The sequence below is a fragment of the Ammodytes marinus genome (assembly GCF_949987685.1).
Source record: "Ammodytes marinus genome assembly, chromosome: 2".
NCBI classification, from domain to species: domain Eukaryota; kingdom Metazoa; phylum Chordata; class Actinopteri; order Uranoscopiformes; family Ammodytidae; genus Ammodytes; species Ammodytes marinus.
In genome coordinates this window covers 30505966-30518655 of record NC_137231.1, presented here as the reverse complement: position 1 = coordinate 30518655, position 12690 = coordinate 30505966, and the positions used below count along the sequence as shown (strand labels likewise).

At 41.5% G+C, this 12690-nt stretch overlaps 1 protein-coding gene across 1 annotated transcript; it reads right to left on the bottom strand.

The window, feature by feature from the left end:
• Positions 1-8766: 8766 nt before the first annotated feature.
• On the bottom strand, positions 8767-12012 carry xbp1 (X-box binding protein 1). The gene is given in 6 exon segments (XM_080041210.1): positions 8767-9913; positions 9916-9975; positions 10141-10307; positions 10455-10571; positions 11027-11123; positions 11677-12012. Coding segments are annotated over 6 exon segments (1263 nt in total). The 5' UTR covers positions 11904-12012; the 3' UTR covers positions 8767-9318.
• Positions 12013-12690: the final 678 nt, after the last annotated feature.

The window sequence follows — 12690 nt, the reverse complement described above, 5'->3', positions numbered from 1 at the left end:
TTGTTCAAGTTAAAACCCTTTGTTTTGAGTATAACAGTGGAACAAGTGATTACCTGTACTACAAGCAGACACAAGTAAGACCACGCAATATGTTTAATAATATAATACAAATTACACACTGTTTTTTCTCCTTCAGGATTCAGATAAGGATGAAGTTGCTTGGTCGTGAGATCTAAAAAAAAAAAAAACAAGAACAACAACCTTGTGTTTTTTCCAACACACCATATCTAAAGCACAATGGACGAAAACAGGAAAAATTCAATATTTACTCTCCAGTTTCCCCTCTCCATGCTTGTCTAGTTAAGAAAGTGAATTTGGCAGAAGGAACAGGGAAGAAGAAGTGTTTACTCGCCGGTGAACAGTTGTGCAATCAAAAGCTGGATCTTGAAATTGTTACGTAAAGAAATGCTGAGTTGTGAAATAAACTGTAACATGAAGGGGCTGTTGAGTTCAGGTCTTATGGTACTTTTGCAGTAGTGCTTCTCAAACAACTATATATACTATACTATATACTATACTGTATGTTATAATGTGTTCTTTGTAAACATTATTGTTGCTGTCTGGCTGGCGATGTTTGACTAGACAAATAATCTTGTATTTTAGACGCAATTATTTTGAGGTGATAACAGGCTTCCTTCAAATATCGAATGTAAAAAAAACAGTAATGGCTACATGACATTGCTTTTATCAGTTCCTTTATTGTGGCTTTCTACTGCAGCGTGTTCCATTGGTGTAAGCCCTTTGTCCTCACTGATAAATTCACCCACACAGCTGGCTCTTTGCACATGTAGACACTCTCTTATCGCTGCTCAAACAGTCAGGGGGTGCACTGCTGTTTCTCAAAGTCACACACACACACACACACACACACGGACGGATATTCCTACCCAAATCTGGTGCCCAGAGGGTCCATAGATCAGGACAGAAACTAGTGATTCATGGGATTTTCCCGTCACTGTGACAAATGTCATTCAGCCCAAGTTCAAAATAACTTGTCACACTGTCACACAAGCTCTCGGCTAAAGGCTGTCTTCATGACTGACACAAATAGCATGTGTAGCTTTAGCATAGAGTACACACACATGACACGTTTACAGCTGAGGCCACTGAGGGAAAACACCTGTTGTTGAGGTGATAGTGTGCTGCTGCTCTATACTTTCCCCGGCAATAAGGACTGTACAGTATGTCAGCAAGATTGGGACTTTTTATTGATCACATTATGTTTCTTAGAGTATGAAGTGGGTGAACTAGTTTTCTATATTTTGCATATAACAAATTTTTATGACAAAGGCAAAAAAAAAATCTGAATAAGATGCTTAGCTGTGTGAAAACCATGTGACTCCAACTTCGGATTACATGATCATCTCTTAATAGGCTAAGAATCATTTTTAACCAATTCTCCAATCATATTTATTTTCACATTTTACACTGTAGCTTTATGGCACATATGATCTGTCTGCCCCCAACTTTAGTTCAGACTGAAATTGTATTACTAACATTTGTTCGGAACTGTATGGGTCCCAGACATGGAATCCTAAAGCCGTTTGGGATATTTTTGTTCAGCGCCAATATCAGATCAAGTTTTTTTTTTTTTTTTTTTTTTTTTTGGTATTTTTATGCTTTATTGATAGTGTAGAGACAGAGTTGAAATGGGGCAGAGAGGGGAGTGACATGCTGGAGTCGAACCCGGGTCCGCTGCTGGCCAAGGCCCATGGGGTGGACGCCCTACCAACTAAGCTAATGGCGCCCCCCAGATCAAGTTTTCTATTGGTCCAATACTTTTCAACCAAATACCTGACAAACAATTTTAGCAAATGTTAGCATGCTAACATGCTAAACTCAGATTGTAAACATTGTAAATAAACCTGCTAAACATCTGCTTGTTGTTTTCAATGTGAGAATTTGGCTTAAAGTTCCACTGTGTCTAACTGCAACCTCACAGAGCAACTATGGCGTGGCTTGAGACTTGTTTCAAAATGTACATTATTACGTAACATTGAACATCGTTTCCAAAAAGTGGACATACAGTACATAGTGTTCACCTGACAGCAACTCTATTGATCTATGACTCCTACACCTGGTCACTGCTGGAGGGTTCAATATTACAACAGACTCAGAACACACTGTGACTGCCCAGGCTTGTTTATTGTCTCAGATAGTGAGGCGGTCCTGATGAGAAAAAAAAACACATGAAAGATGAATTTCCCAAAAATGACTTGGCCTTGAGTATGTGTGTGTGTGCATGCCTGTCTGTCTGTACTCTGTGATCTTGCCAAGCACACACTGTAATTGCTGGAAGATGCAGGTTGACGCAGGAGCCTTTAACCTCAGGGGCCAAGTTCTATAGCCAAACAACGAAAGGCCATCCAAAAAAAATGTAGTTGTCGTGTCACTGCAGCTCCACTCATACATTTGTAATAGAGGAAACTTTAACAACTTTTCTTGGAAAGTTAGGACGGCAGAATTTGAATTAGATCGCACTCTGGGTATAAAATGCAAAGTTGCGTCAAGGTTACGAGATCTGAAGTCATTTAGATGATATCAAAAGATTTTCACGATGTGCTGTTTAAATCCCCTTGATCCGCTCTGAATTTGCTGCCTTTGAGAGAGAGAGAGAGAGAGAGAGCTTCAAAGGGAGAATGTGCCACGCTGTGTAGGAGGAATCTCAGTGATGAATGTTTTTCATGCAGCGGACAGGCTGCCTCTTGCAGACCTGGCTGCCACGAGTGCAGGAAGTGAAACCATGGCAATGGGGCTTTGCGTAATGTGGAAACGCCAGATCGTCCGCTGCTGGCATTAGCCTCGGGTCACCTGCTGTCAATCGCTGTATAAGATGTATCCGTGTCTCTTCTCTTCCTTATTGCTCACCTCTCGTTCCAAACAATAGGTCGTTGTTGTTTTAAAGCAAAAGATGGTTATGTGGTCTCTCTTTGAGATGACTGTTTATGTCTGACTTGATTTCAATAAGTGGGTATAGTTATAACTTATTAGTTTGTGTGCTTTCTGTGGCCATTCAAACGTTTTTATAGTGATCATTAAGATGAGAGTTTATGCATTTTTCTTTCTCTTCTTTCGTTGCTGTTGCATGGATGAAGGAAGCCTGACACTCCGGATTTTGCCAACGACTGCTGCTGTAATTCTTGTCATGTTCATACGGCAATAAACAATCTTGACATCTTGAAATCTACACTGAATATATTTCTGCAGAAATGTTAGCTTAACAAATAGTTCCAAGTCCTCCTTCACTGTGCAGAGGGCTTGACAGTACAAGATTGTTTTCACATCTATCTGCTGAAGTGGACATTTTTCTCTGTACTGGCATGAGTTTTCTAGTTTTTAACTTATAGTCCAAAATTAGGATGCATCTATTGACCAGTAGTTAGATCTTATGAATTTTTTTTTTTTTTGGGCATTTTCATAGATTCTAGAAGTTGCAATGAGTAAGAAGGACAAGATGTAATTTGAAGTATGTCTGCCTTTTAACATATCTAGATGGGGGTTCTTTAAACACAGTTGTACAATGTGTTCTTGACTTTCAGGAGGCACATCTGACTCCCATAAGTAGCCTTACTGTTCCCTTTCAGTGGGCTTTGGCTCAGGGCCGTGGATCAGCCATGCATTAGCACACTCCACTGACCGTCCTTTGTTGCCACTGGTAACTGAGGGTAACATAGTCTCTCTCTCCCACGGCTCCAGTGTAAAAGCCACCTTGACCGGGCACAGCAGTGAAGTGTGCTTCTCTACGTGAGCAACAGGCCGGTATGTGTGCGTCATCGGGCTCACATACTGTCCGTCTGTGGCGTCTTGTTTGCATTACACACTCAAGGTTTGAGGCAACTAAGAAACTGTCGAGTTGATCTTGACAAGAGAGGAATTTTGTGATTGCCTTGTCAGTGGTATTGTCTTTTCTTAAAAGGCAAAGCTTCAGTTGAAAAGACGTATGAGTGATGCCTTTGGTTCTGCAATGATTTACTGTCGACAAAATGATCATTTGGAATCCGGAAAGACAAGCCAGGCAATTCATTACAATGGAAACAAACACACCTTTTGGCAGTGACGCAAATAACAAGCCCTTTTTTTTTCCCCTTGGAACATTAACAGTTGATTAGGTTTGACAGCAGTTTCTCTTTTTTTAAAGGTGATTTGTGTTGTTCCTCCTGCTCATCCACTAAACAGAGATGGACAGATGTTGTTTGTTGGCCATGACGGGGTCACGATGACTCACTTTCCCCCCAAGCTGAATCATTCATAAACTGCCCTCAGTACCAAGGCCATGGCCCCTCCTCCCCTTGCAAGCTTGTGATCAGCAACTCATTGGCTTTTTAATAAGGAGGTCAAAATGGAAGGGGGGAGGGCTGTTTAAGTGATCTTCATGCCACATGTGACTGAGTATGAACCCCCATCACAGCTATACTATTACCATTGCCTCTTACATGTTAAACAGTCACATGTTGGGGCCATGTTAGGCACGTCTGGCTGCCTTGACCTCTTGTTTGCTTTACACATGATTAACTTTGTCTTGATCCTGTTTCATCAACCGGTACTCTTTATTTTGCTTGCTTGTATTTCCAAGAATCCTTTGTTGTGAAGCTAAGTTAAGCCAATTCAACTCTTAAAGCTATAGTGCGTAGCTTCTGTTGCCCCAATGAGGAATTCTGAGTAATAACAACAACACTGTTGCCGTATCTAGATGAGGTAAGTCCCCAGTGATGGTGATAGATTTGTACCGTCTGTTGCGGCCCAGGTTTTTTTTCTTGGCAGTAAATGCAAAAACTGAGCTGGTAGGCTTAATCAACTTTGTGTCAACTTGCCTGGCGATAGCTTGAATATAACACACATTCATTTACATGAAAGAGTTACGCACTATAGCTTTAAAGGTGTTTATGTTATTGTGGTGTGGATTTACACTGTCGCTTTTTGTTGAAATGCACATTATGAGCACACAGTCTGAAAGAGCTTGCAAGTTCTGACTGTACAACTGGTATTTACAGTACATTGAAGGGGCAGCTGCCAGTGGTAGGTTTAGCCATCCTCTTTATATTTCTGCTGAGTGTAGTAACTCGAGGCCTGCAGGAGGGTTTATCCAAATCCGGCGCAGGTGACGACAGTGTCATATTAGCACAACAGATCCGGCTCTAATTTAAGCATGCACTTTGACATCCAGAACCAAGATGGTGTTATACTGTTTCACAGGAACACACTGAAAGAGATTATCAAGGCAACAATAATCAATAAATAATTCAATGTTTAATCCACAAAATATCTCATGTCAGTTTTGAAGAAGGAAAAGGCCCCATAAATGTTGGGATGATTCAGGTCAAGTTAGCAATATACAGTATATACATCTGTTGACTGTAAATTGATTGCGATTTATTATTTAGGCTCTAGGACAAACTATGCATCCAAGCATAAAAGGTTTCCCAATAACAATGTTGTTCAATATTTCATACCAAAGTTAAAAAAATAAAAACATGTACACAAGATATCTGCACTTATGTGATTAAAACATTTATGGTTATATTGTGTAAACCCCCTCCTTGTACAAATATGATAATAATGGTAGACCTGACAAAACTCCAACAGGCAGAGAAAAAGAGTCATATTTTACAATCCGACCGACCGCAATGTTGTGGGTTGGAGTGCTATGTCACTAATCTATTCTAGCAGTTTGACAGGGGAGGGGAATTACGTAAAGTTGCAGTAAGTTACTATTTTAGCCATTTCTCTTTGACAGAAAAATGCAGCAGCCACATTGTAGCAGTTCCTGTTCAGTTTCTACTGAAAGACATGGTGTTCAAATGATCCTCATATCTTTATTGTATCATATTGTATCATATTGTATGGAATGTAAAGCCCACTGAGGCAAATGTCTATTTGTGATATTGGGCTATACAAATAAAACTGATTTGATGATTTGATTTGGGACTTTATGGAAACCCTAGTACCCCTGCTGCGAGAGCATTGGCAAGCTCTATTGTAATTGAGCTCCTGCATTCCTCGACTCACCAAATTTCTGTCGGTTAAAGAAACCAAATGGGGCCAACGAAAATCCAATTTCATTTTATGTGAGATTCACAGTTTACAATGATGAGTTGCCCCAGGAGGTAACTGTAAGATACTTTCCTTTCTTGGAATAATTCGTTTGGCAATTTCGAAGAAGTAATGTTAAAAGTGTAAACCTTGACTTTGTTACAGGGCCCTACAGCAAATGTCCCTATAGGTAACTGTGCTGAAGATATCAAATATCAGTTCTGAACTGTGCTGAGTTTCAAAACAGCTGAGAGAAAACCTTTAGGCACTTTGAGGGGAATTTGTCTTCAAAATCCCAGTTATAATAAGAATGTGCTTTGGTTCAGCATAGGACAGGAATGTTGGCAGGAATCTTGATATCCAAGGAATTCATTTGAGTGGAAACTTTCTGAAAGGGGGGAAAAAATAAAGAAAAACCATAAGGATTTAAGCTCGTTATGATTTCAAATGCAGAAAACTCCTGAATATGTAGATATCTTTTGACAAACTTGGCATGTTGATCATTTATTATTAACCAACATTTTGAACATGATTTTATCCAACCTAATGGTTGACAAAAAACAGCTGGCATAAACATACACAGATAGTTGAAACTGAAATGAGTCTGTTGTCTCTAAATAAACCAGAATCTACACTACAGCCTGAAATTGAAATATGTCGTGCTTTAGCGGATATTTCTCGGTTTCAGCTCAACAGCTGCAGTGCCGGAAGACTCTACTGTGGTCTGCACCTATACGAGACAGGAAATGGTGAATTTCTCACCACACTCTTTCGGGGGCAGCTGAGGCGAAAGCTACGTCAAAGAGCCGTGCGGTTTCCTTTACCCTACCACAACAACACAACACATAGCTTGAATAACAATGAAAAAACTGAGTTGCAGATTTTTTTCTTTGTTTTTCCCCTTCAACCTATTCTTGATAATTTGCTTCGCTGTCATTCTCACCTCCTACGTCAGAACTAGAGTAGCTGCTTTGGAACATGACGGACAACGTCACTAATACAAAGCTTTTAATCAGTGGGGGGCTAAAGCTAACAGAGACAGTCAGCTGAGCCCCGCAGAGTTAAGATCAATTACAACGCTGTTGCCTTTTTTTTAAAAACCTTATCTAATCAGCCCATACAACAACAGAGACCTTGGGGGGGGGGGGGGGGGTTATGCTTTCAATGGGTGGGTCAATCACAGCCTCACAAACTTAAAAGGTGGCAACTGCCTCCTCTAAAACATACTAAATGAGACCTGATTGTGATGAGAGTAATGGCCTCAGCCCTCAGGTGGAAGGTGTGTTCCCTTTACTTGGCCTATTGTTCTCTTCACACCATGGGCCGAAACTAGCCTGGCTCCGCCCGCCCACCTACTTCCGCCCAAAACACCAACAATGCCCAAGCTGACCCATTTCTCCCGGGTAGTAAATACTGGAAGCTGTCTCAGGTTAGACTCCCAGGAAACTCCCAGTTACATTAGAAGTGTTATGTAACACAAGCAGGCCCGCCTTCTCCGAACAGCAAGGTTGCACACCGGCACATGGGAGAAAGGGCATTTAAACACTGTGTCTGCACATGTGTGAGATTATGTTTTACAAATGAAGATACAGATAACGAAATGAAAAGATTGCATGTTTGCTAGATGTACCTGTAAAACGTACTCACTAGTCAAGAGTAAATGATTGAGTTATGCATGTTGATTGCTCACATTGGAGGGTTTAAGATAAGATAGATTTACAAAACCTTCCATTGGGATATTCTGTAGCTACAGTGTCTGGGAGTGGAACTGATTCTAGTGATGGGATTTAAATTTGAAGGTAATACAAGCTACAATAACATAATTGTTTTAGGAGAGTTTTCACTTAACATCCATACTCAATGTTTGTTTTTGTTTTTCATGAAACCTCTGTGAAGGCAGAAATATCCTGATGGTTAAACATGTCTTCAATAGGGTTGTTCAATGTGTATTGGTTTGTCTATAATTGATTGCGTCCAGTAGTTTGGTACTTTTTTGGTTTACGACCCCTCGTCACTGATTGAGGAGTTTTTGTAATTGATCAACCTACTTTCTTTCTCAAATGTCAGACCAAATAAATATTGTTTTGGTTTTTTTCCCTTTATTGCATCACCTCAGATTTTTTCCTATGACCTGTTGGGACAGTCCCAACACCCGGGTTGAGAACCATTGATTGTGTGTATAAAATGTCAACTAGTGAAAAACAACCCTGACATGTCATAATGGAAAACACCCAGCATTCCATAGGTCAGCGTGACAACTTCAAATGGCTGGTCAGTCCGAAATCCAAATACATGCAACATATGTTTGGCAATTTATCTTGATAAATGACCTGAAATGACCTGTTATTGCCAATGAAGATTCAGTCAGCGAACCATTTCAGCTGTAGTTCTAATTTAGGTAACAGTTAAAGTGTATACTTCTTCCTGCTCCTTTTCAGGCCTATCTCAGCAATACAGAATTTTTTTTTTTTTTTTTTTGTGAAAACATAATTTTTGTTTATTGTATTTCCATGCTTTTCATTTTGTTTTGTATGTTTGATATGTCTGAAATAAATTGAATCAAATTAATTCATAGAAACCTACATGAATAAATATGCATAAAGATGATCCCTATGTGATGTTGCATATCTACCAGAAGTTACAGTTAACATCAGATTTTACCTAGTATGTAATATTTTAAAGACTCACATCTCACTGTAAAAAAGCAGTTGTAAAGATTGAAACCAAGAGACAGGATGCGATGCAAAAAAAGTTTTTTTAATGCAGTAATTAGACTACATGGAGAGCGAACAACAAATTAGAAGAAAAATTAGAAGAAAAAAAGCGTTTGTACATATACAATGACTCCGAAGCCGAATACACAAATAAATAAAAGTTATATTTAAATGATCGGTTCCCCATATCCCCCTTTTAGACAATTTACAGAAATACTGGACTCCACCCACATTTTATCTGGCGTTAAAGATTTGTTATGAATCTTAAAAAATCCTCTGCGGTAATTAAACGGTGCCAAAATATAAGCAGTCATGAACTCCATCCCCCACAGATCAATGCACTCAACATTGCAAGTGGTACAGACCTGCTGTAGTAAAAAAAAAGAAAAAAGGAGATTATGTGCTTAATTTCAGGCCTATACATGAGCGGTAGTTCTGTGATGTTTTCTATGAAGCGTTGTGTGTGTTTGTGCTTATCCGTAAATGACTGGACACTACCACACGTCAGCTCTTACATGAATATATCTATATATTATAACTTATTGGGTTGTACTTTGGGGGGGGGGGGTGGATTTCAGACACTGATTAGTTGGGGGAAGAGTTCATTGGCGAACAACATGTCCTCCCAGGAGCTCTCTGAGCACAGGGGGGAGGAGGAGATGTCGCTGAAGGGGGAATGGGAGCCTTCGTATCCGGAGTCGCTGTAGGTGTCCACCAGGCTGGCTTCCTTCTCCAGGCCGCTGAGGGCCGGAGAGGGGGAGGCGGAGGAGCTGCCGCAGAAGAAGTCATCCACGTCACTGTGAGTGGTGCTGGGGATGATGACCACTTCCTCCGGCTCGTCTTTAACACAGACAGTCTCCTCCTCCTCCTCCCCCCCAACAGTCACCTCGGTAACGGGGAAGGAAACTGACGTTGTTGTTGCCACGTCAACTATCTTTTCTTCTTCTTCTTCTTCTTCTTCTTCGTCGTCGCTGTCCTCTGCGTCGCTGCAGTCTTCCTGCCCGTCGGTGCTCACCACCTCCTCCACGGGCTTGGTGTAGATGTGGTCAAAGTGGATCAGTTCATTAAGGGCCTCCAGCTTAACTGATGAGGCCCCCAGAGGTTCAAATGCGGCGGCAGGTACTGAGTCCCCCCCTCCGACCAGCAGCACTTGCGACTCCTGGCACTCCTGCTCACAAGACTTGAGCAGCTCCGGGTCAATGAAGTCCAGAATGCCCATGAGCAAATCAGACTAGAGTGAGGGGAAGGGAAGGGGGGGAGAAGAAAAACCAGAGATTAGCCTAGTAACCCTAACCCATGACCCCCCCCTGACTCTGCTTATTACAAGGCTTCCTTTGAAACAGGATTTAGGTCTTAATAGACACATCTTTTAACTGTACTGGGGTATGGGACTTACCTCATTGTCTGTAGTGTCAGTACTATCTGTATCCATTGAGAAGTCTTCAGATTTAGGGAGTGCTGGGCCTGCACCTGCTGCGGAGGCACACGTAGCCTGAGTGCTGCGGACTCAGAAGACCCGACTCCCAAACCTGCGTCGTTCCCGGTGGACAACAGACACTGCACCTGGGATGTAAAAAAAAAAAAAGAATGGAGGAAAATAGGTTAATTAAGGTTGCTCCACTAAAAAGATGCATCACTATGAAGCCATTTAACTAAAGACAGCTCCCCCCCCCCCCCCCCTTCAAATAGTCTTGCGTCACCATCTCTCACCTTCTCTTTTGAGTCGAGGGTGTCCAGCCCAAGTCTCTGTCTTAGTTCCTCATTTTCTGTCAGTAGGCCGCTGGACTTTTCCCGAAGCAGCCTGTTTTCGATGTGAAGTTTCTGATTCTGAGGGGAGGGGGGGGGGGGGGAGAAGGAACAGATGTTAGGCTACTAGTTAGTATTTGAAACCTGCAGCTGTTTATTGGGGAAGTGATGCATGAACTATCAAGGGTGGAACTAACCAGAACTAGAAATGAAACTGCACCAGAAAAGGAGGTAAAAATAGGTTCCTGCTAAAACACTAAAAACTTCAATTGTAGTCTCTGTGAATTGTGGCTAGTAAATGCCTTTCTTGCAGTGTGCTATTTTTAGAATATAGTCTTTGATATTTCAAGAATGCAGGTATGTTTGAGTGAAATGTTTATGACATGAGGAAAGTGACTGTTTGAGTGACATGTTTATGGCATGAGGAAAGTGACTGATACTTTGTTCTTGTATAAAGGGGGCCCTGCATTCCTAGCTACACCCCTGCCAAAAGACATCCAAACTTGTTTTTCCTTTATCTCTTTTTTTTTGTTTACCTCCAGTTCCAACAGTATAACTTGCTCTTCCAGCTCCCCCATTTTGGCCTTTTTCCTGTCTCTGGCTGTCTGGGCTGCGACTCTGTTCTTGAGTTTCCTGGAAGAAAAAAGAAAAAAAAAACAGGAATTTAACACATTCTTTCCATGATGCAGGCTGCTGCTGACTAAGACCCCTCCTGACATGACTTGAGTTCACAGCACTGCGCAATCACCGGCCATGTTCCTGCCACGCAGGCAGCATTACCAGGATATCAGTGTCCTGCTCTGTTAACAGCAGCGGGGCCGGGCGGGTCCACGGATACTCATATCACTCACTCACCATGCACTTTGACAAGCTAGTTCAAAGTCCAAAAGGTCGTTGATACAATATACGACGTTATAAGTCATTTGACTACCTCATGAGGCAATTTTACACAGTATGGGTGACCCAATTATAATATAACGTGATGCAATGTTGACCCAATTCCTCTGAGTTGCAATTAAAATCTCAAATCCTTTTACTATCGTGCTCCAAAGGGATCAATATAACTGGGCGGGTCCCTGTGGAAACTCCCTAGACTAGAACAATGGCCGGCTTTACGCTTTAAAAATTAAAGCTTTGCCCCAAGCTATAATGGCAGAAAAGGGATATTTTTGTGTATGAAACTAACCTGCGAAGTGCTTTCTCCTCGGGACTCAAGTGTGTGAGCCTTTGCCTTTTTCGTATGGGCGGCCCCACGGAAGAGTCTGAGTCCGACGACGCCTGGTTCGCCGATGACGGTAGAACGACTGAGATAGGCCGGCTGTAGCTTGTCTGTGACCCGCTGTTGGAGGTCTGTTTCCCGGATATGAGGAGCACCTTGTGTGCTGCCCCGGTTCCTGCTGCTATCACCACCATGTTGCTATATCCTACTGGCGCCGTCCGAAATCAGAAATTAACCGGGTATCCTTGTTGAAATTTAGTGGAAACCTAGAGGTTTCCCTGTGACCCGATCGCCGTCAATTCTCAACTGTTGAACCAGTCGAGCTGCGCCTGCGATCTTTTTCTACTATCGTGGTGATCGCTGATTGGCTCCCAGCGCTTCTGACGCAATTGGTTGACGCCTTGTGATTGGACGACTTGCTGATGAAATTTTGCATTCAAAGTTTCACTCTGCTTGCGTAGTAAAACTCAACTACCCCATGTTGCTCTTAAGTGTTATTCCTGTCAAGACAGGGTGTCACTGTCAATATTTGTTCAAGTCAAAAATATTTCCTTTGAAGTCATTCTTATCTATTACATTGTATTATATTCTAATATTTTCTTTTATGTTTTTGTAATCTTTTCTGTTAGCCTGAGACACTTCAGCTTGATTTGACAGTTTCATACAGAGCTAGGATTTCAAGTAGGCTATATATTTTCAGATTGAGGGACAAAAGGCTTGGACTATGCCACAGAAATGTGGTTTAAAGAAAATATTGCTCATGGATATATGAAGTGAACAGATACTTCTCAACCATGTTATTAGAAATACATTGTTTATTTTTGTTGTTATTAAAGCTAGAGTTGATAATTTTTTCACTGTAATATTTGGCAAAAATGTCATAATAGTCATTCAGCTATATGTTGGTGAAGTGGTCTGAAAATATTTTTTCATCACTTTGCTCCCCCCTGCCTCTGTGTGCTGCCCCCCAAAATTGCCACC